The sequence below is a fragment of the Ahaetulla prasina genome, chromosome 3, assembly GCF_028640845.1.
Source record: "Ahaetulla prasina isolate Xishuangbanna chromosome 3, ASM2864084v1, whole genome shotgun sequence".
NCBI lineage: Eukaryota > Metazoa > Chordata > Lepidosauria > Squamata > Colubridae > Ahaetulla > Ahaetulla prasina.
Genome location: NC_080541.1, coordinates 114,084,788 through 114,109,230, shown reverse-complemented (window position 1 = coordinate 114,109,230; position 24,443 = coordinate 114,084,788). Strand labels below are relative to the sequence as shown.

Sequence of the window (24,443 nt, the reverse complement as noted above, 5' to 3'; positions counted from 1 at the left end):
AGGTAGTCCTCGATATATGACGGGTCACTTAGCAACCATTCAAAAGTTATGGCAGACACGCCCCCCCAAAAAAGCTACTTTCAATCTGTTTCAAGGTTATGGGCACTGCAGCATTCCTATGGCCATTTGCCCATACTACTAACCACAGGGACACTTTAGCACCCTCCTATCTACCAGCCCCCCATCCCATCCTGCTGTGTCCCCCAAACCCTCCTCCACACCAGTCACCCATCATGCACTTACCATTTGAAGTTCTCTAGAGATTTGGAATTCCGAAGGGCAGGGTACTCCATCTCTTAGCATCCCAGGGTTGCATGGCTGCATCCTGAAAGCAGCTGCCATTTTTAAAGTGGCCATAATTCTTCCGTTGCACAAAACGGCAGCTACTTCCAGGATGCAAGCACATATCCCAGGGATGGAGTGGTGCACTTCACTTCTCTAATGCAGTCTCCACAGTGCTCCAGAAAGATCCAGAGCTTTTTGCAGTGCTGCAGAGATCAGATTAGGAAAGCAGGATGGACTGCTTCATCCCTGGGCCCCCTTGCCTGTGGCTGCTCAGAAAATGGAGGGTGCTTCTAGAGTTGGAAGGGACCTTAGAGGTCTTTTAGTTCAACCCCCTCCTAAAGTAGGAGATCCTATATCATTTCAGACAAATCATTGTTCAATCTCTTCTTAAAAACCTCCAGTATTGGAACACGCACAACTTCTGGAAGCAAGTCCCACCAATTAATTGTTCTATCAGGAAATTTTTCCTTTGTGCTAGGTTGGTTCTCTCTTTGATTAGTTTCCATCCATTTCTTCTTGTCCTGAATTCAGGTGCTTTGGAGAATAGGTTGATCCCCTCTTCTTTGTAGCAGCCCCTCTGACATTGAAACATTGCTATCATGCCACTTCAGTCCTTCTTTTAATTGAACTAAATATAATTCTTGCAACTGTTCTTCATATATTTTAGCCTCCTGATCATCTTTGTTGCTCTTCAGTCTCCTAATCATCTTTGTTGCTCTTCTCTGCACTCTTTCCAGAGTCTCAACATTTTTTTATATATCATGGCAACCAAAACTGGATGCAATATTCCAAGTGTGGTCTTATCAAGGAATTATAAAGTAGTACTAACACTTCATGTGATCTTGATTCTATCCCTCTCTTAATGCAATCTAGGACTGTGTTAGCTTTTTTGACAGTTACAGCACACTGCTAGCTCATATTTAAGTGATTGTCCACTAGGATGCCAAGATCCCTCTCATAGTTACTAGTGTTGAATCAGGTATCACCTATTCTATACTTGCAGCAGAAGCTTCCCCAACATGAAGTCCACAACTCCAGAGATTTTCAAAAGGTAAGTGCACAATAGGTTATGGGGGATGGGTAAGAAGGGGCTGGGCTCAGCAGGATGGGAAGCAGTCCCAAGTCCCCAAGGGGTGAGAAGCAGAGCATGGGTTGGGGCTGGGTGAGTGAGGCCTTGGGAGGACCAAAGCAGGCGGGGCTGGATGTCCTGGACTCCTATCCCTGAAGCACCTCATGCTCTGCTTAATGAATGCATCACAGAGTGCACGGGTGGGGGTCATTAAGGAAGGTGATCATGTGGTTGCCTCGCATAATAATTGTTATAACTTACTACCATAATGAGCAGGCTCCATTATGGTTGTGAGTTAAGGACTACATGTAAATGAAATAAATTATTCAGAAGTAATATGTTCTCCTTTATTGATAATATTATCTGTATAATATTATATGGGAGATTATATAGTATAAGTAATAATATTAAGGTAATTTTTGTCCTGGCCTAGTATTTAAAATATTCTACTGTTTCTTGATGTGGCCCCAATTCTTTTGTAACATGGTTCCTAGCATAAACTTCAAAAGCTTATGTCCTCACCCCAACCAAGGTTTTGTTATTTCTGCTCTAAATCTGCAAAGCCTGAACTATCAAATACAAGACCAGATTTTAATTCCAACAGAAGAGATAAACAAGCCAACTGTCTTTTCAATATTTAAACTGATCTCTGTCCATCACTTCACCTTTTGGTCCAAACAGGATCCCATAGCATGGTTTGTGGCAATATGGCTGTCCATCATGCTGGTAGGAAAAAAATAGAAGATACATTAGTTTAAGTCATGAGATCAGCCCCCTTTCTGCTAAAAACTTTCAATGCATTGTTAACTTTTCAACAAAATCAATCGTATAAATCACCTAGTTTATATAGAGACCTACTCTAGAGGAGGTACCCAAAATAAAAAAACCTTCTCAGCCCCTAGTATATCTCATACTAAAATATTGATGCTTTTTGTTTCAAGGCAATTGCAACATAAAATCGCTCTCAGTTCTAGCATTCATAGGAATAAAACTGCAAGCCTTTGACTTAATTAAAAGTTATGTCCATTAACGGCAAGTAGTACATATGCAAAAGCATCTTTTGGATCCCAAATCTCATTGACTGACAATGCAGAACAATGATCTAACATCTCTCTGTACCTAGGGATATTTAGTCTTCATTGCTTATACTGCTGGCATATGGCTAATTGCCTTGCAGCAGCAAAAGAATACTGTTTATTGATTTTCTAATAGAATCACTCAGAGTTGGAAAAATCTTCAGAAGTCATCTGATATAAATCTGGTGCAGGAAATGCTAAATAAGTTTGAAACAGGTTAGGCAGGGATAGGATTGCATTAAAAATTATTACAGAAAATTGTTGTGAGAAAGGTGACAGAAAGGAGAAGAGACTATGGTACAGGAACATGATGATAGAAGCCAAAATCTCTATATGTATAGGTCTGTGGTAGCTTTGTATGTGTGTGTGTGTGTGTGTGTGTGTGTGTGTGTGTGTTTGAGAGAGAGAGAGAGAGAGAGAGAGAGAGAGAGAGAAGGAGAGAGTGAGAAAGAGAGAGAAGAGAAGAGAAGAGAGGGGACTGGCCAGCGTTACGGCAGGACAGCAGATCCCGGTGCTCCGGAGAAAATGCGATATCCCAGCCGTTTGGGGATCCTCTATGGACCATAGCTGTCTTGTAGAGACAGCGAAGAAGGGAGGCACAGACCGGTGTGAACAGGGAAGTTGTAAATTCCCTGGAGCGCCGGCATTAGCCTCCGACCCAACGCCATGGGAAGATAGCCATTAGGAGCTGTCAAAAGCTGGGGCGGCCACACAAAAAGACTTGAGCAGGAGCGGTGATTGAATGGAGTATTGTTACCGGGTGAGCGATTGGCCAACTCACAGGTAAGAAGAAAATTTTTCAAAGCTTAAAAGGAGTTTCAACTTGAAATTAGTGGCTAATTGGCATGCGGAAATATAAAGTGAAGGAAACAAAAAGCAAAGTGGAACTTTGTGATTAAGGCCCTAAAAAGAAAATTTTCCATCTGGATTTAAAACTGGCTTTGGAAGAAATTAAAAATAATAAAAGGAAAGAAAATTGAAGGAAAACATATTTTGCTAACAAAAGGATTGAGACAGTAATTATCTTTGTGGATTAACAAGTGACATTTTGTTGCCAAGAAACTTGTGAATTGGAGAGAGAGACATCTGCTGGAGGAAAGAAAGTATCACATCATTTAGACTAACGTGGGAAAGTCAGAAAGAGGTTTTGTTTATACAGCTGCAGCGCGATTTTAAAAAAAGGGAGTGGGATCAACAAAGACTTCATTTGGAACAGTTTAAAGGAACATCTGAATTGGATATTTTCAGGAAAGAAAAAAGGGACATTACATGGACTTGAATTTGAACTATATATAAGTTAAAATAACAAATTTGAAAATATTTTCTCATTAAATTGAGAACATAGAGAGTTGGGAGGATGAAGATGAGGAACTAAGGGAAATGCTTCAAATGTTACGAGAATCTTTTAAGGGAAACAAGGACGCAGAAGAATGGTTAAAATGTAAAAAAATAACTATGAGGGAGAAGCAAGAGGAACAAGAATATAATTCTGAAAAGGAAATAATTGAAGACAATTATATAGATGAAGACAGAAACATAGATGATTACAGTGGGATTGACTGAAAAAAATGGATAGGGGAAAGTATATTTTAAAAAAGAAGAGAAAAGAAGGCAATGGGAAAAGATTGAGGGGGAAAATTAAAAGGGTGAAAAAAATAAATGATTACACTGGGATTAACAGAGTTAAATTAGATAGGGGAGAGTATCTCTCAAGGAAAAAGAGAAGAGGAGGAAATGGGGAAAGATTGAGAGGGAAAATCAAAAATAATAAAAAATAGAGAAAGGATGTGGAAAGGAAGATATAAGAAAGAGAAGAAGTAGAAAAGAAAATGGGAGAAAGTAAGGAAAATATTTAAAAAAAGGGAGTTTGGAGAGTTTGAAGGAAAATGGTTAAAAGAGGAAGAAAAATGAATAGTAAAAAAGAAATTAAAATAGATGTAGAAAGTGTATGGAAGAAGTAAATTAGAAGAAATATATAGATTATTGTAAAGGAAGTAGATGAAATGTGAAAGATACAATGGGATATATGTTTTATTGTTTGAAGATGCATGGAATTGGAAAGAATTATAATGGATGGTAAAGAAATAAATTTTAAATATAGAAAAGAATAAAGAAATTAATTGACATCAAGATATTAGAAAAGAAGTAAAAAAGGAAGAAATATATTGTTTAAGAAAAATATTCCAGCAGATAAAATGTGAAAGATAGAATGGTTTATAGGTGAAAATAATTGAAAATGTGATGTAAAATGGAATAAAATTGAAATGTTAGTAAATGATGTATCTTAATGAAAGAGAAAAATAATTATTGTTGAACTGGAAATAAGAATTTAAAGAAAACTTTTGAGTGAAGTTAGGAACTGACATGTATTAGAGTTTAAGAAAGAAGGGAATTGATAGTGTGATGGTGTGATGGTGTGAAATGGAATATGTTCTATGTTATATTTTAGATTATGTTTGTTAGTTACAATACCCTGTATTCTGTTCTGGGAAGTCTCAGGGGGGGAGGGGGGGAAATGGGGGAGGGGGAAGGGGAAGATTATAAATTGATTGACTGCCATTGTACAGAAATAATGGTAGAATTAAACAAGTTGGAATGGTGTAAAGTCGGGGCTGTTCGGTAACCACTCCCGAAGGGAAAGGGTAAGGAAAGAGGAGTAAAGAAGGAAGAAAGTAGGTAGGTAGGTAGGTAGGTAGGAAAGAAGGGAGGGAGAAGAAAGGATAGGAGGAGAAGAAGGAAGAGAAGATAGAGGTTAGAAAGGATGGTAGTGAGAAGTGGGAAGAGGAGGAAGTAGAAAAGTGAGGAGAAGGATGGTGGGGAAAGTTGAAAGGATGAGAAGGGTAGAAAGGATTAAGGGAGGGAGTGGCGGTCGAGCAGCCCGGATTGAGCATAATTTGAGTATAGGATCGATTGTTGTATAAGTGATTGTATTGTACACTGGTTAAACTGTGGGAACCATTATGGAAAATAAAAAAATTTTGGGGAAAAAAAAAGAATTTAAAGAAAACAAGAGATGGAAGGTTGTAAGGGTGGTAAAGCAAAGATAGAACAAGATGAAAATGTTAATAACTAAAATATATGAGGGGGATTCTGAGAAACAGACTTGATAAATGGGAAAACCGGGGCTGTCTGGACACCATAGTGAAAAAATCAAAATGAATACAGCAATGGACAGAGATAAGAAGGAGGAGAGAGGTAAGAAAGAGAGAAGGAGAGAGAGAGAGAAAGAAGAAAGGGAGAGGAGAGGAAGAAAGGGAGGGGAAATAAGAGTAGGAGAGAAGGTTAGAGTGGAAGGCAAAATGGAGGAGGAGGAGGAAAGAAAGGGCATGTAGAGAAAGAGTAGGAGAGGAGAGAAGAAAGTAGGAAGATTAAAAGAAGGAAAGTAGAGAATAAGAAAGGGAAGAAAGATTGCTGTAAAATGAAAAAAGATGAAATGGAAGAAAGACAACCCCAAACATGTTTGAATACATCAGGATAAAAATTGAATTAGCTAAAAAAACAATAAAAAAGAATATATGTTAGTTAAAATGCAGAAATTTGAACTTGAGGGTGAAAGAAAATGTGGTTTATATAAATGAGCATAGAAGCATTAAGATTGTGATTAAAATATGGTAAAAGAATATTTTGGCAGAAATTGTAATTGAGTAAAATATATTTGGATATGTTAAGTTAAGGTGTATAAGATATGATATGGTCAATACCCTCTTCATAAACAATGTGTGTGTGTAGGGGGGGAATAATAAAAATTGATTTAAAAAAGAGAGAGAGAGAGAGAAATGGTATATATGTAAACATGTATAAACTGGAAAAAGAACAGCTCCAAACACTTTGGGCATCGGACATTGACATAACCCACTTCTCACCAAGCTAATTTCTAGAGTGGCAATGCGGCTCTTTGTTCTAAGAACTTCTATGTCCATAATGCAACACATTAGAACTATAAAAAAGTGAAGTCTCCTTTGAATTAATTGATTCTCATCCAAGTAGATTCCTTGGTTTGCTACCACTGTCTTCTTAGATTTTTTTTAACTTGTAAATTGAATGTACAACCCTAGAATTTCATGGTGATCTCCATTCCAAAAAGTAACTATTGTGATTGCTGTAAGTTTTTATGATCAGCCCAGATCAACCGGGTACACCACCTGGTTTCTCCTCAGAAAAGCAGCATACATTACAATTTACAAACAAAAACATACACCTCCAAAATTTCAGTAAGAAAATGTAAAAATCAGATAACATACCGTATTTTTCGGAGTATAAGATGCACATTAGTTTTTGGGGAGGAAAATAGGGGGGAAAAATTCTGCCTACCAGGTATTCATCTGGTTAGTCCCAGCACATTAGTTCGCTCGCTGATTTTGAGGTTGGGGCTAGTTGGGGCTGTGCTTCTAAAGCACAGCTGATTGTTGGAGGGAGCAGCAATTAGAAAAGCAGGCAAAGCAAGGAAGATCTTTGCTTGCGTTGGGGCTGAAAAATATCTTCAAAAGCACAGCTGATCCTCGGAGGGAGCTCCACTGACTAAAGCAGACAAAGCGCAGAAGGGGTAAGAGAAGGCAGCAGCTGTTCCAGGTAGCCATTTTGGGCACCATGCGAGGTTACATTTGGAGTATAAGACACACCCAAATTTTCAGCTTCTTTTACAAGGGAAAAAAGTGTGTTTTATACTCCAAAAAATACAATATATACTATATATATCAATACACCTGTTGATAAATGAATCAGAGTAGATTATAACAGAACATTTGAGAATTACTGTCTAAAAGACATCTAGAAGGACCAAAGGATACAGTAAGGAAGAAACATTTGATTATGAAGCAAAATGTAAGGAATAATTAATTACAAAGAATCAATATATGGTTTATTTTGTGATATCAAATATTAATAAGAAATGATGCCAAAATCTGCTTCTTTTCCAGATCTTATTTCATGTCATCTAGGAGGAAAATATGCAAAAGGTTCAAAAACACCAGAAAATAAAACCTAAATCCAACTTAATCGTTTCCTACCTCAGCATGGCCTCCAGGAATAAGAGTCTTCCCACAACGCTCACAACGTAAACAGGGACGATGCCAATCCTTGCCCAATGAAGTCACCTTCTCAGCTATAATACAGAAGAAAATGCATGTAGTTCAACTTTTTTTATAGGTGTAAATCAATATGTTCACTTTGGAGTCAAGGCAGTTTGTATGTTGTTAAAAATAAGAATCGTAATACTTCACCCTTGTGCTCAACATTGATTTCAAGACCTTCAAGAATATTACATTCTGAATTGAATATACAGTTGTGGCCAAAATTGTGGAAACCTTTTGGGAAAAGTGTATTTTTGAGGTTTGATGGCTAATACCACTTTTTTTTGTAGTAGTACCATAAAATTAAATATCAATGGAAAGATAATTTAATCAAGAATGTAATGAAACAAAGTTTGTTTATTCATCTGTATTCTATGAAATGTTATAACCAAATAACCAGAAAAAGGAAGCACAACTTGCTCACAGTAGTTTTAAATTGAATTTAAAACTCAACAATATGGATAGAGAGCATCACCACCAGATGGATTTGTAACTGGCTTATACACCATACTCAACAGGTAGTCCTTTAATGACACTGCATCTACATGGAGGGAAGTAAGCAGTATGGTACCACAAGGTTTCGTCTTAGGACTTAGATGAGGGAATAAAAGGGGAACTCATCAAATTTGCAAATGATACTAAACTGGTAGGCATAGCCAACACCCCAGAACACAAGTTTAGGATCCAAAAAGTCTTAACAGACTTGAACAATCGGCCCTATCCAACAAAATGAAATTTAACATAGAGAAAAGCAAGGTTTTATACTTGGGCAGGAAAAACCAAAGGTACAGCACAGATTAGGCAAAACGTGACTTAAAACCAGAAACTATGAGAGGGACCTTGGAGTAGACAATCTATAAATAGACAGTCTATGACAGGGATCTGCAACCTTAAACACTCAAACACTCATTTCCCACAAAAAAAAAAAAAAAAACCCCACTGAGAGCCACAAAACCTGGGTGGGTGTGGCCAACTCCACGTCACTCGCTCCCATCCAGTCACATGAACCCCTAACCACACTTACCCAGCAGGTCATTAGTGCAGAGAACCAGTTGTTAAAAAATAAAAAAACACCACACCAGGAACCAAAAAACTCTTCTCTCCCCCCCCCTGTATCTTCCCCTCTCTCTCTGTATCTCTCTATGCCTCCCTCCCCCTCTCTATCTTGCCCCTCTCTCTGTACCTCTCCCCTCTCTCTTTATCTCTCTCTCTGTGTATATCTCTCCCTATCTTCCCCCCTCTCTGTCTGGCTGTGGCGGGGCTCGGGAGCGTGCACATAAGCAGCCAGACTCGGCCAAAGAGCAGCAAAGGGGCACTCCTGGCTCTGACACAGCTGACTAGGGGATTGTGAGAGGAGGAGGGAAGCCTCCGCCATGGCTTACACTTGTTCCTCAGCCAGCTCGAATTTCCAAAAAGTTGCCAGGAAGAAAGAAAAGGAGTACCAAAGACCCCTAAGAAGAGCTGCTGGGCTTTCTGAGAGAATGAGAAGACACAGAGGTGGGGGGGGGGAGACCGGCTGATGGGCGAGTGTCTTTGGTGAGGGTGCTCCAGCTTTCCATGAGTCTAACCCCTGGGGTGGGTGTGCGAGGTTCAGCAGGGGCAGCTCCCTTTTCCTACTGCCCTGAGCTTCTTAAGCTACGGCTGGGCACTGTGGGCCCATCCCCCTCTCCCTTGTCCCATCCTGCTAAATCCCATTCCCACCCTGCCAGCCCTCGTGTTAGCGAGGCCGGTATTGGTCGCGGCCAAGTCAGGCCAGTTTCACAGGGCAGAGAGCATTCTCCCCAAGCGACCAAGGCATGCCCAGCACCAACAAGGGCCGGAAGAAGCTCCAGCAAGAGTGAGGTGCTGGAGTATCAGCCCCGGCCGCTTCTCCAGCCCCAGCTGTCACCCTTACCTTCTCAGGCCAGGCAAGGAGTGATTGGGAGGGAAGGGAGAGGGGCGGGGCCAGCCAGTGATGGGACAGGGAACCGCAACACAGGGCCCAAAGAGCCGCATGGGGCTCCAGAGCCGCAGGTTGCTGACACCTATGTCTATATGAGTAGACAATCACTTAAAAATATGAGCCAGCTGTCAGGATCTTTCTGAATCTTTTTTTTGTTCAAAAAAGTTTTATTTTGACATTCTTATCCAATAACATATCCAATAACATATTTAATGTACCATCATATACAATTAATCGGATCTGCCCGGTCACCACCCCCTTCCTTTTCCTTTTACTCTCCTTCTCTACCTTCTTCTACTTTCCATAACCATCCTCCCCCTCTCTTATCTACATCCTCTCTTCTTTCCTCCCTACTCCTTTCTCCCTCTTCCTTCCTTTCCTCCTCCTCCTCTTCTCTTTCCTCCTTCTCTCTTCTACTTCCTTCTTTCCCATCATTCTAAAGTAGTAGCCAGGCAGGTCCGATCTTACATTAATTATACATCTTCAATCATCTTTGTACATTAACTATCAATCCATTTTCTGCCCCCTCCCCCTCCCTTCCCCTTCCTCCCCCCACCCCCCAGGACTTCCGAGAACCGAATACAGGGTATAAAACTAACAACAAAAATTAAAATCTAGCACAAATCATAATCCATAGTCATTCCTTAAAACCTCCACTCCCCTTCCAAAGACAAAGAAGATACTTTTCTTCCAATCCATTATATATCAGACCATTCCACTCCTAGAGTTCTCAGAAGTTTCCGATTGAGTTAGTGTTTATTCTTGAATAAAGTACATAGTTTTTAATATCCAACCTTCATCAATCAATATCAAAACAACGTTCCATCTTCCAATATTCACCAAGGGTTCTTCTAAAATGTCTTTCTTCCCTAAGCAGTCTCTCAAAAATAGTTCATATTTCCAACTTAGTTTCTTTAATTTTTCTGTCCAACCTTCAAGGGTAAGCAATAGTCCATCTTTTCACATCTTTAACATTTATATATACGACAAATAATATTACAAATATCCAAAGTATCAATTGTAGTAGTTAAAATCTTCACTTTACCTTACTTATATCAAATAACATTAAAATTACACCTATAACTTATCCAAAATATATCTATTATAACAATTACATTCTAATTAATATTACATCCATCTCTTAAATATAATATTTAATCCAAATTCCTAAATTTTACTATCTATCCTCCAAAATTAAACAATATTCCATCTTTCTATTCCTTTATACCTTAAATATATCAAATAGTACCCCTAAAATTACACATTTATATCCACAATAAATCATTTACAAAAATTAACCATAATCATATATAATAAAGTTAAACATTTTCCCTCCCCTTCTTCTGTCTTACACATTTTCGACCATCTATTCACCATTCAACTTAACATCTGTTAACAAAGAATTCCCAATCTTTAATACATTAGTATAAAAATCTTGTGCTTTACAAATTGTGTTGAGAAAATACTTTCTTCCTTTATAATTCAGTGTTAAACCAGCTGGAACCTCCCATCTAAAATATATCTGATGTTTCTTAAGCTCATCCACCAGAAAGGCAAATTCTTTTCTCTTTCTTAACATTTTAGGAGGAATTTCCTTCATCATTATTATATCTTGTCCTAATATTTGAAATTTATTTTTATAAAATGCTCGCAAAATTCCATACCTAATCCTCTTATTTGTAAAATAAATAACCACATCTCTTGGTAAGCACTTCTGCCTTGCCCACCAAGAATTAACACGATAAATTTTTTCAATATTAACTTCAAAATCTTCTGATTCCACTCCCTCTATCTGAGCAAAGGCCTGAATAAAAATCTCTTTCAAATTTTCTTCCTTACACTCTCTTATTCCTCTCACCCTTATAGCATATTCCATTAATTTATATTGTAATATAACCCTTTCTTCCTCTGCCTTATCAGCCTTAACCTGAATATCATCTATTTTATTTTCTAAATTCAAATTAATTTGAACTTCATCTATTTTCCTTTGCAAATCTGAATTAATTTGGTTAAATTCATTCAGTCTTTCTTCTGTCTGTGTACTAGATAACAATAATGGGGTAATTGATTCCTTTAATTTTTCATCTCCTACTCTGCTCTTCCACCAAATCTTTAAAATCCAGTATTTCTTTCTCCATTTCATTAAATTTTGATCTATTTCTGAAAGATGAGCCTCCATAAGCTCCTGTAAAAATTCCTTAGACTTTCTTTAATATCCTCTCTCAATTTCCGTACCTGAAGTGAAGAAATTTCCAATATTTTAGAAGTGGTTAAATCTCTTTGCTTAAAAGCCATTTTAAACTAAGTAATATCAAAAGAAGAAGAAAAAAGGGGAATAAAAGAAAAAAACCCAATAAATTTTTCTTCTTAAACACTGTAAGAAAAAGATAATAAAAAAAAAGAATAGATTTTTAAAAAAAGAATTCCATTTAAAAAAAAATCTTGTTATTTTCTTCTTAAAGGTTCCACGCCAGCAATTGTAATCAGCATTTCCTTAGCTTTCACTTTCAAAACACAAAACGCCATCTTTCTTCATCTCCACTCTTAAATACAAATAACTTCTCTGTCAGGGAGTTAAAATCATCTTACAAACAAATGCCAGCCCTCCTGCTTTCGGCTCTTTCCGTGTTGACAATTTATCAATAATCCTCTTCAGTCACGGAGATGGACGCTGCGTTTTTCTCTGCTTCTGCAGAGGCGTTCTGGATTCTGGAGCTTTTTTTGAGCTATAGAAGGAGCGTTCCCATCAAACCACCAGAAATCATTCTGGGGCTTTTCTTGGGGGCTCAACTTCAGCTCAAAGGCTCATCATCCCCCTCCTTGCCCGAGGGTAGAGATTTATGAGCTGTTGACAGCAGATTAACGCTGTCTAAACAGCTCTCACAGAATCACAAAGAACGGGCGGACTGAGATTGCCCGCCATTTAGCGCAGCGGAGCCACCCGGAAGTCTGGATCTTTCTGAATCTTGAGTCTGTCTTCCAAAGTACTACCTATTGCTCCCATATTGGTATTGTCTGAAAATTTGATGAGTTCTTCTTCTATCCCCTCATCTAAACTATTTAGGGAGAAGTTGAACAGCGCTGGGTCCAAGACAGAACCTTGAGGTATAAAATTGCATGTTTCTCTCCATACAGATGTAATTCCATTGAGGACTAGATGCTGAGTGCAATGGTCAGCTAGTTGCAAATCTATTTGGTGGTGGTATTGTCTATTTCACATTTTTCTATTTTACCAAAAAGTAGGCTGTGGTCTATCTACTTTGGCAAATGCCTTACTGCAGTCTAAGTAAACTATGTCCACAGCATTTCCTTGATCCACTAGTTAAGTCACTTAATTAAAGAAGACACTAAAGCTTGTCTGGCATAATCTGTTTTTGACAAACCCATGTGGCTTCTAGTTTTGTTTGTTAGTCTTGTTTGTTTCTAGGTGCTCACAAATATGCTGCTTGATTATCTTTTTCAGGATTTTCCCAGCTATTGATGTCAGGCTGATTGGTCTGTATTTTCCTGGATCCACTTTTTTTTGCTTTTTGTAAATTGTAAGCACATCGGCTCTTTTACAATCCTCTTTCCCCAGTGCTCCAGAAACTTTGAAAGATTTTATGTAGTAGGTCTGAGATCATGTTTTCCAGTTCCTTAAGAACCCTAGTTTAGTCTGGCAAAGATGCTGTTTTACTGCGTTTAAGCAAATAAAAAAGTGAACTTTGTCTGAACTGTTTCACATCATACTTGTGCAATGCTCTATAGCGTCATTTTGATGGTAGGAGTTGAAACAGTTTATGTCCAGGATGTGAGGGATCTGTAAATATTTTCACGGCCCACTTCTTGATTCGTGCAGTATACAGGTCCTCAATGGAAGGCAGGTTGATAGCAATTATTTTTTCTGCAATTCTAATTATCCTTTGAAGTCTGTGTCTTTCTTGTTGGGTTGCAGAACCAAACCAAACCAGACAGTTATAGAGGTGCAAATGACAGACTCAATAATTCCTCTGTAGAACTGGATCAGTAGTTCCTTGGGCAGTTTGAGCTTTCTGAGTTGGCGCAGAAAGAACAGTCTTTGTTGTCCTTTTTTGATGATGTTTTTGATGTTAACTGTCCATTTTAGATCTTGCGATATGATAGAACCTAGAAATTTGAAGGTTTCTACTGATGATACTGTGTTGTCAGGTATTGTGAAAGGTGGAAGTATGGAAGGGTTTCTCCTAAAGTCTACCACCATTTCTACAGTTTTGAGTGTGTTCAGTTCCAGATTGTTTCAGTCGCACCACAAGGCTAGTCGTTCGACCTCATGTCTATATGCGGATTCGTCATTGTCTCGAATGAGACCAATCACTATTGTGTCATCTGCGAACTTCAGCAGTTTAACAAATGGATCGTTGGAGATGCAGTCATTGGTATACAGAGAGAAGAGAAGTGGAGAAGAGAAGAGCGCACAACCTTGGTGGGCTCCTGGGCTAATTGTACAAGTATCTGATGTGATCCTGCTTAGCTTCACCTGCTGCTTCATCTTTGTTAGGAAGCTTGTGACCCACTTACAAGTCTGTTCAGGTACTTGTAGCTGGTTTAGCTTAGTTAGAAGAGTGTCTGGAATAATGGTATTGAATGCTGAACTAGAGTCTACAAAAAGGACCCTTACATAGGTCTTTGGAGATTCAAGATGTTGTAAGATGTAGTGCAGAGCCATATTAACAGCATCATCTGTTGATCTATTTGCTCGGTATGCAAATTGCAAGGGGTCTAACAGCAGATCCGTGATGGTTTTCAAGTAGGAAAGCACTAGCCTTTCAAAGGTTTTCATGACTACAGATGTTAAAGCAACTGGTCTGTAGTCATTCAATTCCTTGATGGTGGGCTTCTTCAGCACTGGGATGATGGTAGAGCGTTTGAAGCAAGAAGGAACATAGCACATCTCTAGTGATTTATTGAAGATATGGGTGAAGATGGGGGCCAATTGATCAGCACAGACTTTTAAGCAAGAAGGAGTTATCTTGTCTGGGCCTGGAGCTTTAACTGGCTTTTGTCTGTGAAATAGGTCCTGCACTTCCTTTTCTGTGATCACTAGAGGTTGTGAACACAATGGGATTGGGTCAGTTTTAGGAGGCCTGGCTGTTGTTGGTGTGTCTGAGATGGGGGTTATGGAGATAGGTGGCTGTAGTTTCCTTTCAAACCGGCAGTAAAACTCATTCAGGTCATCTGCCAGTTGTTGATTACCTTCAGCCTGGAAAGGTGGTTTGCCATAGCCGGTGATATTTTTAAGAGTTTTCCACATGTTTGCTGGTTCATTTGCTGAAAACTGATTCTTTAGCTTTTCAGAGTAGCTTCTTTTTGCTGCTCTAATCTCCCTTGTTAGTACATTTCTGGCCTGATTGTACAGCATTTTATCACCTTTCCTGTAGGCTTCCTCTTTGGAATGACGTAGCTGCTTAAGTTTAGGTGTGAACCAAGGTTTGTTGTTACTGTATATTCGCAAGTTCTTTGTCAGTACACATAGGTCTTCACAGAAGCTGACATACGATGTTACAGTATCTGTGAGTTCATCCAGGTCTGCAGAGGTATCTTCAAAAATGTTCCAATCAGTGCAGTCAAAGCAGGCCTGCAGCTTTAATTTTGACTTCTCCATCTAGATCTTCACTGATTTAATTGTTGGTTATGTGGTTTTAAGTCTTTGCCTGCAAGCAGGTACAAGGTGAATCAAGCAATGATCAGAGTGTCCTACAGCTGCACGTGGTAAAGACCGATAAGCATCTTTTAGTGTTGTGTAGCAATGGTCTAAAGTATTATTGCCTCTAGTGGGACAATTGACATGCTGAAAGTATTTTGGTAGCTCTTTCCTTAAGTTTGCTTTGTTAAGATCTCACAAAATAATGGCCAGTGAATCAGGGTATTTGACTTCAGCCTCCATGATTTGGTCAGCTAGAGTTCGTAGTGCCTTGTTTACACAGGCTTGAGGTGGTACATAAACAGCAATTCGAAGAAATGAGGAAAATTCACGAGGCGAATAGTATGGTTTGCAGTTGATAATTAAAGTCTCTAAATTGTTGTCGCAGAATTTGTAAATTACAGATAAATCTTGACACCAGCTGATGTTAATATATAGGCATAAACCTTCACCCTTCATTTTACCAGATGCTTCTGTAATTCTGTCTGATCGTATAATCTGAAACCCTGGAATATACAGGCTGCTATCTTCAATTGATTCATTTAACCAGGTTTCAGAGAAGCATAGGACTGCTGAGTTGTGAAAATCAGAATAGTATTTGTTTAAGAGGAATATTTCATCCATCTTATTTGCAAATGAACATATGCGTCTTACTTCTAACATACCATAAAAAGGCATGCCATCCCAATTGTAGATCATGACCTTCCAAAGTTCATAGTCTTGTGTTTCTTAGAATTATCCATTCTTATCCAAGTCAACGTTGCTGCCTGATAATATAGTTCCCAATAGAGTAGTCCAAATCCTCCACGTAGTCTCACATCTTGTGTTTTAATTCTCACTTTTTTCCCTTGCCATATAAATTTCCCTACTATTTTCTTAAGATGTTCAAAATATGTCTTTTCCACTTTTATTGGTATTGTTTGAAATAGGAACAATAGTCTCGGTAATATGTTCATCTTTATTACTGCTATCTTTCCTATTAATGATAACTGTAGATTTTTCCATTTCTCCAAATATCTTTAATGGTCAACCTGGAGACAGCAGTCTATCGTGGGGACCAAGCATCCAATATCCAACTATGGGAGTGAGCTGGAAAAACTGGAGCCATGGCCAGCTCCCCCTGTAGACTATACCATGCTTGAGATGAGGTAGAATGGCGAGAGGAGCTTGACCTCAATGAGAAGCCCATCAGGCTCAGATTGGCGAGGGACATGGGACACAGGGAAGACCCCCCCCCCAGAGGGAAGCCTGGAGGAGGCCATGCTGGACCAGGCTCTGTTCCTGATACAACAGGTTAGGGGGAGTTCAAGAGCCTGGGAAACGCTTGCATAGAGCTCGGGAACACCCAATAATAGAATAGAATAGAATTTTATTGGCCAAGTGTGACTGGACACACAAATTCTTGGTGCATATGCTCTCAGTGTACATAAAAGAAAAGATACATTCATCAAGGTACAACATTTACAACACAATTGATGGTCAGTATATCAATATAAATCATAAGGATTGCCAGCAACAAGTTACAGTCATACAGTCATAAGTGGAAAGAGATTGGTGATGGGAACTATGAGAAGATTAATAATAGCGCAGATTCAGTAAATAGTTTGACAGTGTTGAGGGAATTATTTGTTTAGCAGAGTGATGGCCTTCGGGAAAAAACTGTTCTTGTGTCTAGTTGTTCTGGTATGCAGTGCTCTATAGCATCGTTTTGAGGGTAGGAGTTGAAACAGTTTATATCCAGGATGCGAGGGGTCTGTAAATATTTTCACGGCCCTCTTCTTGATTCGTGCAGTATACAGGTCCTCAATGGAAGGTAGGTTGGTAGCTATTATTTTTTCTGCAGTTCTAATTATCCTCTGAAGTCTGTGTCTTTCTTGTTGGGTTGCAGAACCGAACCAGACAGTTATAGAGGTGCAAATGACAGACTCAATAATTCCTCTGTAGAACTGAATCAGCAGCTGTTCAGTTCTGTAGAACTGAATCAGTGAGTCAGAATCCTGAAGGAGTATTGGGATTTATGAGATGTGTTAGGGAGAAATACTCTGATGCACTCACGCCCCATTGCCCCACAGACTTCAGTATTGAAATTCTTCCTGGGGCTAAACTCCTGAAGCCTAAACTTTACTCACTGACACCACGCAAGCTACAAGAGTATTGCACCTTCATAGACAAGAACTTAAAATGTGGATTTATTCAACCAGCAAGGTCACAAGTGGCAACCCTTGTATTGTTCGGGGAGAAGAAAGATAGGACTCTTTGTCTATGTATTGACTATAGATGGCTAAATGCGGTGTGCATAGAAAATGTCTACCCACTGCTCCTGATGAAGGGCATGTTGGCACATTTAGCCAAAGGAAAAATCTCCACAAGTTAGACTTGCGGGAAGCTTACTACTGGGTTCGGATCAAGGAGGCCAATGAATGGAAAACTGCATTTAATTGCTCTCTGGGATGTTTCCAATTCTGGGTGCTTCCTTTCGGTCTACAGGGGGCCCTTGTGGTGTTCATGCAACTGATCAATGAGGTGCTGCATGATGATGTACAAGGGAGTGCTGGTGCTTTTGGGTGACATTTTAATATACACTGAAACAAGGGAGGGAGGAACATGTGAATTGGTGTGGGCAGTCCTTAAAAGACTCCGAGCTGCTGAACTGCACACAAAGCTGCACATAAAGGCCAGCTGTCCCAATTTGTCCAGCGGCGAAGAGACCACTGGGGAAGCCCACACGGCTTTTATAGACTGTGGCCAGCCATGAATCTGCCATTTCTCCAGGGAGAAGAAGGGGACCCTTGCATTTATTATTGCATTCATACTTTATGGCTTTCTCCCCGATCTATCCTATATCCTGCAATTCACTGATTTATGCCCTCTAACCTGCCGCCTAAGTGGCCTGGCATTTTCTCATCTTTTGGGGAATGTAAGGGGAGGGAAGGCCATGTGGATTTAATTGCTCGAGAGCCAGCGGAAGGATAACCCTGAGAAAGTTCTCTTATCACTTTCTCAGAACGGCCAGTACAATAGCATCTTTGCACCTGTGGATTGGCTGAATCCACATCGGACTGTTGGGAGGGGGTTCTAATTTTTTTATTCTAACTGCATAGACTGAGGACCCTGAGAGTCTGCTTTCTTTTTACCCTGCTATCACCTCTATTCAATAAAAAGTTCCTTTTGAAATGTCAAGTTTCAAGAGTTTTTACTTTTTTAAATAAGGGGGACAGGCCGGGCCTTATACCAGTCACTATACAACTGGAGTTGCCTAAGAATGTGTTTCACTACAGTTTATTGAAACCTGAAAACTTCCCTCCACCCAGCACCTGACACCCCTCCGGTGGCCACTCTAATCAAAGGAGAGCGGCATTTTGAAATTAGAGATTTTCTGGATTCCAGGAAAAATAGAGGGAGGGGGTCCAATACCTCATTGCCTGGAAACATTTTCCTCATGCACAGTCCAAATGGGTGGATGCTAAACATGTCCTTGCACCTAAACTCCTCCAGTTCTTTCAAAAAAAATATCCCAACAAACTCTGAATGTTGTGTCTGCGCCCCCCGAGCCGGCCCTCCTGCCAGAAAGTGACTTGGAAAGTGAGAGGGCTTACTTCACGGGAACCAGCTTCCCTGGCTCAGCTCCAGGAGCCAGAAGCAGGCCAGGTGGAAGAGATAACGAGGCCTCCGTTCCCTGACTCTTTCCCCCCCTCAGGCCACGCCTTCAGACCCAGCTGATGGCAATCAGGCTTGGTTGGACCCTAGGTTTCGTAGGCAGGAGAGAACAGAACAACAGAAGCAGGGGTGGGGCAGGCCTAGGAAGTGCTGAGTCATGGAGCCATACCCCACAGGATATAAAAGGCAGCGAGAGCTGCTGTGTCTCTTCGTAACAGGCAAATCCACTGACTGATAAAGAGCTGAAATTTGTTTCTGGGTGACTCACCAGCATCGTGGAAGATAATGGAGGCACTTGGCAGACACTGGCTATTCTGCTGCCAGAACTGATAGTGCCGGCTAATTAAGCCATCACTCAGACGGAGGCGAAGGAGGACAGAACACTGAATGAATCACTGTCCTTGTTGAGATGTGTTGTTTGTTTTACTTGTATAAATTTTATATGTATATTTATATATATAAAGCATCTGTTAGGGGGCCTGAATGTCAGCCAGTCTGCTGCTTGCTGCCGTGGAAATGGGGGGAGGGGTCAGTGGAGAATTTTACATTGCAGCTTTGCAATACGGTCTGGCCTTTGCTTATCTTTCCAAGATCGTTTCTTCTAGCTTTGGTATGCAGCAGACAGAGATGATGCACTTGAATCAAAGACTTTCTCAAAGCATTTTCCGGCTGATGCTTGCCCTCTGGTTGCCTAGCTACCAGGGTGGTTGGGCTCTACGGTTTGTTTCAATTTGCTGCTTTGTGTGCTTTTACCTCAGATCTTGCCTGAAAATTGTTGCAATCAGTTCTCTCCTAGTAAAAGTACTTTTTCTCTGAATCTATGGAACCAAGGGTTTTTCTTTCCTAAGAATTGGACGGAGGCAACCCTGATACACAATAGCAACCACCTACATATCAATCATTCAAAGATGTTTATCTTTTTCTCATAAATTTCTCATTAAAAAAATTAAACTGATTAACTTTAGGATGGGAAAAGAATGCAGTGCATTTGTTAACTACCCCATTGACATGTACAGCAAAAGAAACTCCTGGGTTATTTTTTTGTTACCCAGAGAAAAACTTTACTGACAGATCAATGTACAGAATACCCAATGCACAGAAAAAATGCACAGAATACCCAATGCACAGAAAAAGCAAAGCCAGTTCTAAGGATTTTAGCATGAAGTGCAGTGTAGTAAAAAAAACCTTTTCCTTCCTTGAGCTACCCAGTGTCCACTGTCCACCAATCCAGGTTTAGCATTTTGTTTTGGGAAAACAATCTAACCTTGGGGTTGCAAGATTTTCTCAAGCTGCAAACTGCTCATGTAAATTTCTCTTCTCCCTCCCAGCTTCCCACATAATCCAATCATACCTACTCCCCTCCCCCCCAGCTTCTTGTCAAGTTGCGAGTGCAGGGGTGGGTTTTACTTACCTTTACTACTGGTATACAATGGGAGTGTGCACACACATGCTTCTGCGCATAAGCCTCTTGATGATGTTGGGGTGGGTGGGCGGAGCCTCCTGCTGGTTTTACTACCGGTTCTATAGAACTGGACAGAACTGGGAGCAACCCACCACTGTGTGAGTGGCCTTGCGAGTCAATCTTGGCAACATGGAATAACCACAGCCATCTGCATGCTGATTGCAGAAAACTCTTCATATGAATAGCTGGGGGCTGGGGTTTCAGCAAACGAAACCACAAATCATAACTTTTAGAATTGTGTGTATTTGGATAGCACCACAGCCTAGCCCATTCTGGTGTCCAGTAAGAGTGTATTTGGGGGGAAAGCACGATTTAGAACAGCATGATTTTATACCAGTTCTGGGACAGGCTGGGGTGGGATGGCATTAGGGCAAAGTAACAATGTATCAGCCTCCTGCTCGCTACCAGTTTATTGTTACACCTTTATTGTTTTCTAACTTTATACTGTCTGCTGGATTGGGCTTTTATTACCCTGCCGATTTGGGCTTTTATTACCCAGCTTGCTACGGCTGTCATGGTAACAGGGGGAGGGGGGAAAACAGTGCTGGAAGAGAAATGAAACTTTAAAATGTACAGGCTTCTTTGAAAGTGTTAGGCAGTTGGAAGGCGGGCTGATAACAGTCAAGGTTAATGGCCCATGCATGCCAGAAGGATGAAACCATCTGAAGATGCACCCCACGTGCCACCTGGGGGGACGTGGATTGGACAAGACTGACTGGACTACAGGGAGAAGGGCTTGAGGCATATTTCTTATATGTGTATTCTGCGCCAAATACCTCAGAGCTTGCTTTCACTTTGTTTGATTTCAGTTCATACTCAGTAAAAGTACCTTTCTCTACAAACAATGGAGTTGGGGTTTTTATTTCTTGAGTATTGAAGGGAGGCATTCCTGACACAATGTGAATGTGGCTGGAATGTTATATTGCTATGGTACATCACAGAGAACAGTAATGATCTTAAATTTCTCATATGTATAAAAAAACAATACTTTGTATTTTCCACAATAAAATTAGGATAATTCCTTTTTTAAAAAGCTACCATTTCCAGATGAAGTGTGTTTCTTTCATTGAACTGCAAGATCCTCTGTACTTGTGAGATAAAGATAGTTCAGGTCCAATGCAAACAGGAGATCTTTACAAAACTCACCAAAATAGACTTTCTTGGAGCAGCGTGGACAGACATTGGGCTCTCCAGTGAACGTAGTAATGCTGGAGGCTGAAACAGATAAGAATGCATTTAATTACACACACAAGCAAAATTTTGATAACCTGTATTAGTTCTCTTTGGAAATATACTCTGAACCTGATATTGATGCCCTGAATCCACTTGCATCTTTTGTGGAAAAGTAAAAAAGCAGAATTACCCTGGTATTAAGAAACAAAACTGGAATATCACAGAAGAGTTAAGTGGCTAGATTAATTACTTAATATTCTAAGCAAGATTTCAATCACGTATGCATTACACATAGATCGTTGTTCCGTGCTACCCAGATCCTAAATACCCATGTTTCCCCAAAAGTAAGACAGTAAGATTTTTAGAGTTGTACTTCTCATGAATGTACAATAATATAATTAGGTAAAGGTAAAGTTTCCTCTCACACATATATGCTAGTCCCAATTCTAGGGGATGGTGCTCATCTCGGTTTCAAAGCCGAAGAGCCAGAGCTGTCAGAAGACGTCTCCATGGTCATGTGGCCAGCATGACTAAACACCAAAGGTGCATGGAACACTGTTACCTTCCCACCAAACATGGTCCCTATTAATCTACTTGCATTTTTTACGTGCCTTCAAACTGCTAGGTTGGCAGAAGCTGGGACAAGTAATTGGAGCTAACCACGTTATGCGGCACTAGGGATTCGAACCGCTGAACTGCCAACCTTTCGATCAACAAGCTCAGCATCTTAGCCACTGAGCCACCATGTCCCTTTTAGTAATATAATTATAACACTAATAAAAATAAGGCTGTTGGTTCAAAATGTAGATTTTTTTAAAAAAAATCTTTTCTTGAATGTCTTTTCCTAGTAGTTATTTTTTTAAAACAAGTCCTGCAATGCATTATTTCATCATTTTTCCAGTCACTCAAGGTAGAATGACTTCAAAAGAGTAATAATGTTTCTGCTCAGTTTGAATCGGCAATCTCCTATTTATCTTCTATTTACAAGGCTGGTGCAAGTACTCCTTTGCTTTTATAGTATTCATCACAACAGTAATTCTAAAAAGTAGCAAAAAACAGTTATGGGCAGTTTACAAGGAAATAAAAATAGAAGTATAAAACAAATATAAATATAGGAGCAATTAAAATTACAAGAATTAAATAGACTAAAAACCAAAGGATAATGTGGAGCAGGGGTGGTGTCTTCTATCATTACACCAGCTACCTCCAGCCTAAAGCATCTGTCAGGGCCCCATGCCAACTGGCTGAGCTAGGTCTTAAGGCACCTTTAGAAGGCTGACAGGATGTTTCAAAAGGCAGGGACTGCTGCAGGAAAGGCTCTTTTCCTAGGCTCCACCAGGCAAAATTCCAGTGCAATTTGCATAACAGTGGTGTTACATATGCCAACCTAAGGATTTCCTGTGCATGCCACTGCATTCTGAACCAATTGTAGCTACCCTCTTTAAAGGCAGTCCCCTGTAGAGTACATTGCAGTAATCCAGATATCATGATCAAGGATTATCATGCACTCGGGGCCTTGTGATCCAGGAAGAGGCACAATTGGCAGATGATACAAAGTTGTGCAAAAGGCTCTTCTAGCCTTGACTACCCTCTGTTCCTCAAGCAGGAGTTACAAGTCTAGGAGACCCCCAAATTGTGCACCAGATTTGTCTGGGATAATGCACTTCCAGACAGAACTAAAGATGTGATCAAAACTTTGAATCCTGAGGCTCTGCATATACACAGCACTTCATCTTATCAGGGTTCATCTGAAGCCTATTGTCCCCATCCAGGCTTCTAAAGCATCCAGGCACCACAAAAATGAAGTCATGATATTATTCTGGCCTCCTAGGCCGGAGATATACAGTATGGTATGACTGGCATATTGATGAAACTTCAATCGCATGTTGTCAGATAATCTTACCTAGTTGTTTCATGTAGAGGTTAAAAAGAAGTGGAGAGAGTTCCAAGCCGTGCATTTCCCACAGAGGAGCAGCTCTGTGTTGGACTTCTTGCTTTTTAGGAACACTAATTGGAACTGGCCTTGGAGAAAGGAATTGAACGAGCTCAACATTGTGCCAGTGCCACCCAGTCCCAAATGCCGCAGGCAGCCCAAAAAGATACCATGGGTGATGGTATTGGAAGCTGGAGAGACGTCAAGGAGAGTAAGGATGGATCCACTACCCCCATCCTAGTTTCTCCAGAGATCAGTGACAAGTGTAACCAATACATTTCTGTACCATAACTGGACCTAAAACTTAACTGAAAGGGGTCTAGATAATCTGTTTCATCCAGGGCTCTTTGGAGCTGCAATGCAATCACTTTCTCCACCACCTTCCCTAAAGATGGGAGAGTGAACTGGAATTGTTAAAGAAGTGGAGTCTAAAGATGGTTTCTTAACGAGGGAGCAAACCAAATCCTCCATAAGGGTGCTGGGGACATCCCCTAAATGTAATGACGCATTAATCATTATCAGAACTGACCAAGTGTCACCATCCTGAAAATTTTCACTAACCAGGAGGGACATAGATCTAATAAACAAGCGGTTGTACAATAGGTTCAAACTGCTCCCAGCTAACTGGGTAAATCCATTCCCCAGGCATTTCTACTGGACCTGCTCCAGCTTCATCTCCAACTGAGAGCAGATCCAAGCATTTTATCTGACAGGTGTCCCACAAACTCATCTGATATCCGAGATGATTGACCAAGCCCTCCTTCCGAGGAGGGACTGGGTGACGCTGAACAGGGGCACTGTGAGATACTCTGCAGATGCAATAAGTGCAGAGAAATATTAGCATTTCGCCTCTCTTACTGTACTATCACAAGGTAGGCCTTCATAGCAGCTCTAATCAGTGCTGGGTCAGATTCACTCTATTTTCCTTTAGTAGTCTTTTGGCCCTTTTCAACACTTTGAACTCCTCCATAATCTTATGTGTAACCCTGCAATAAACTGAATGTTCTATCTGAAATACATAGGAGTGCTCAAGGTATAATATCTATAATTCTTATACAAGGTATAAGTATACTGTCCCATATAATATGGGAGAGTATACTTTGAAAGTGAAGCAGAAA

The 24,443-nt window shown here is 40.2% G+C and overlaps 2 protein-coding genes across 5 annotated transcripts in view; both read right to left on the bottom strand.

The window, feature by feature from the left end:
• Positions 1 to 24,443, bottom strand: part of LOC131194859 (cysteine-rich protein 2) — a 270,743-nt gene that overhangs the window by 22,617 nt on the left and 223,683 nt on the right. For 2 of the 3 annotated variants that reach the window (XM_058176396.1, XM_058176395.1), the window contains exons 5-7: positions 21,366 to 21,434; positions 7,437 to 7,531; positions 2,020 to 2,077 (exon numbers count right to left, since the gene is read on the bottom strand). In XM_058176396.1, the coding sequence (XP_058032379.1) occupies positions 2,020 to 2,077; positions 7,437 to 7,531; positions 21,366 to 21,434 (222 nt within the window). The remainder of the gene's footprint in view (positions 1 to 2,019; positions 2,078 to 7,436; positions 7,532 to 21,365; positions 21,435 to 24,443) is intronic. The other variant, XM_058176398.1, reaches the window with a different exon arrangement.
• The window catches only part of LOC131194853 (uncharacterized), a 268,449-nt gene that overhangs the window by 93,651 nt on the left and 150,355 nt on the right, over positions 1 to 24,443 (bottom strand). The gene's annotated exons all lie outside the window — the stretch shown is intronic.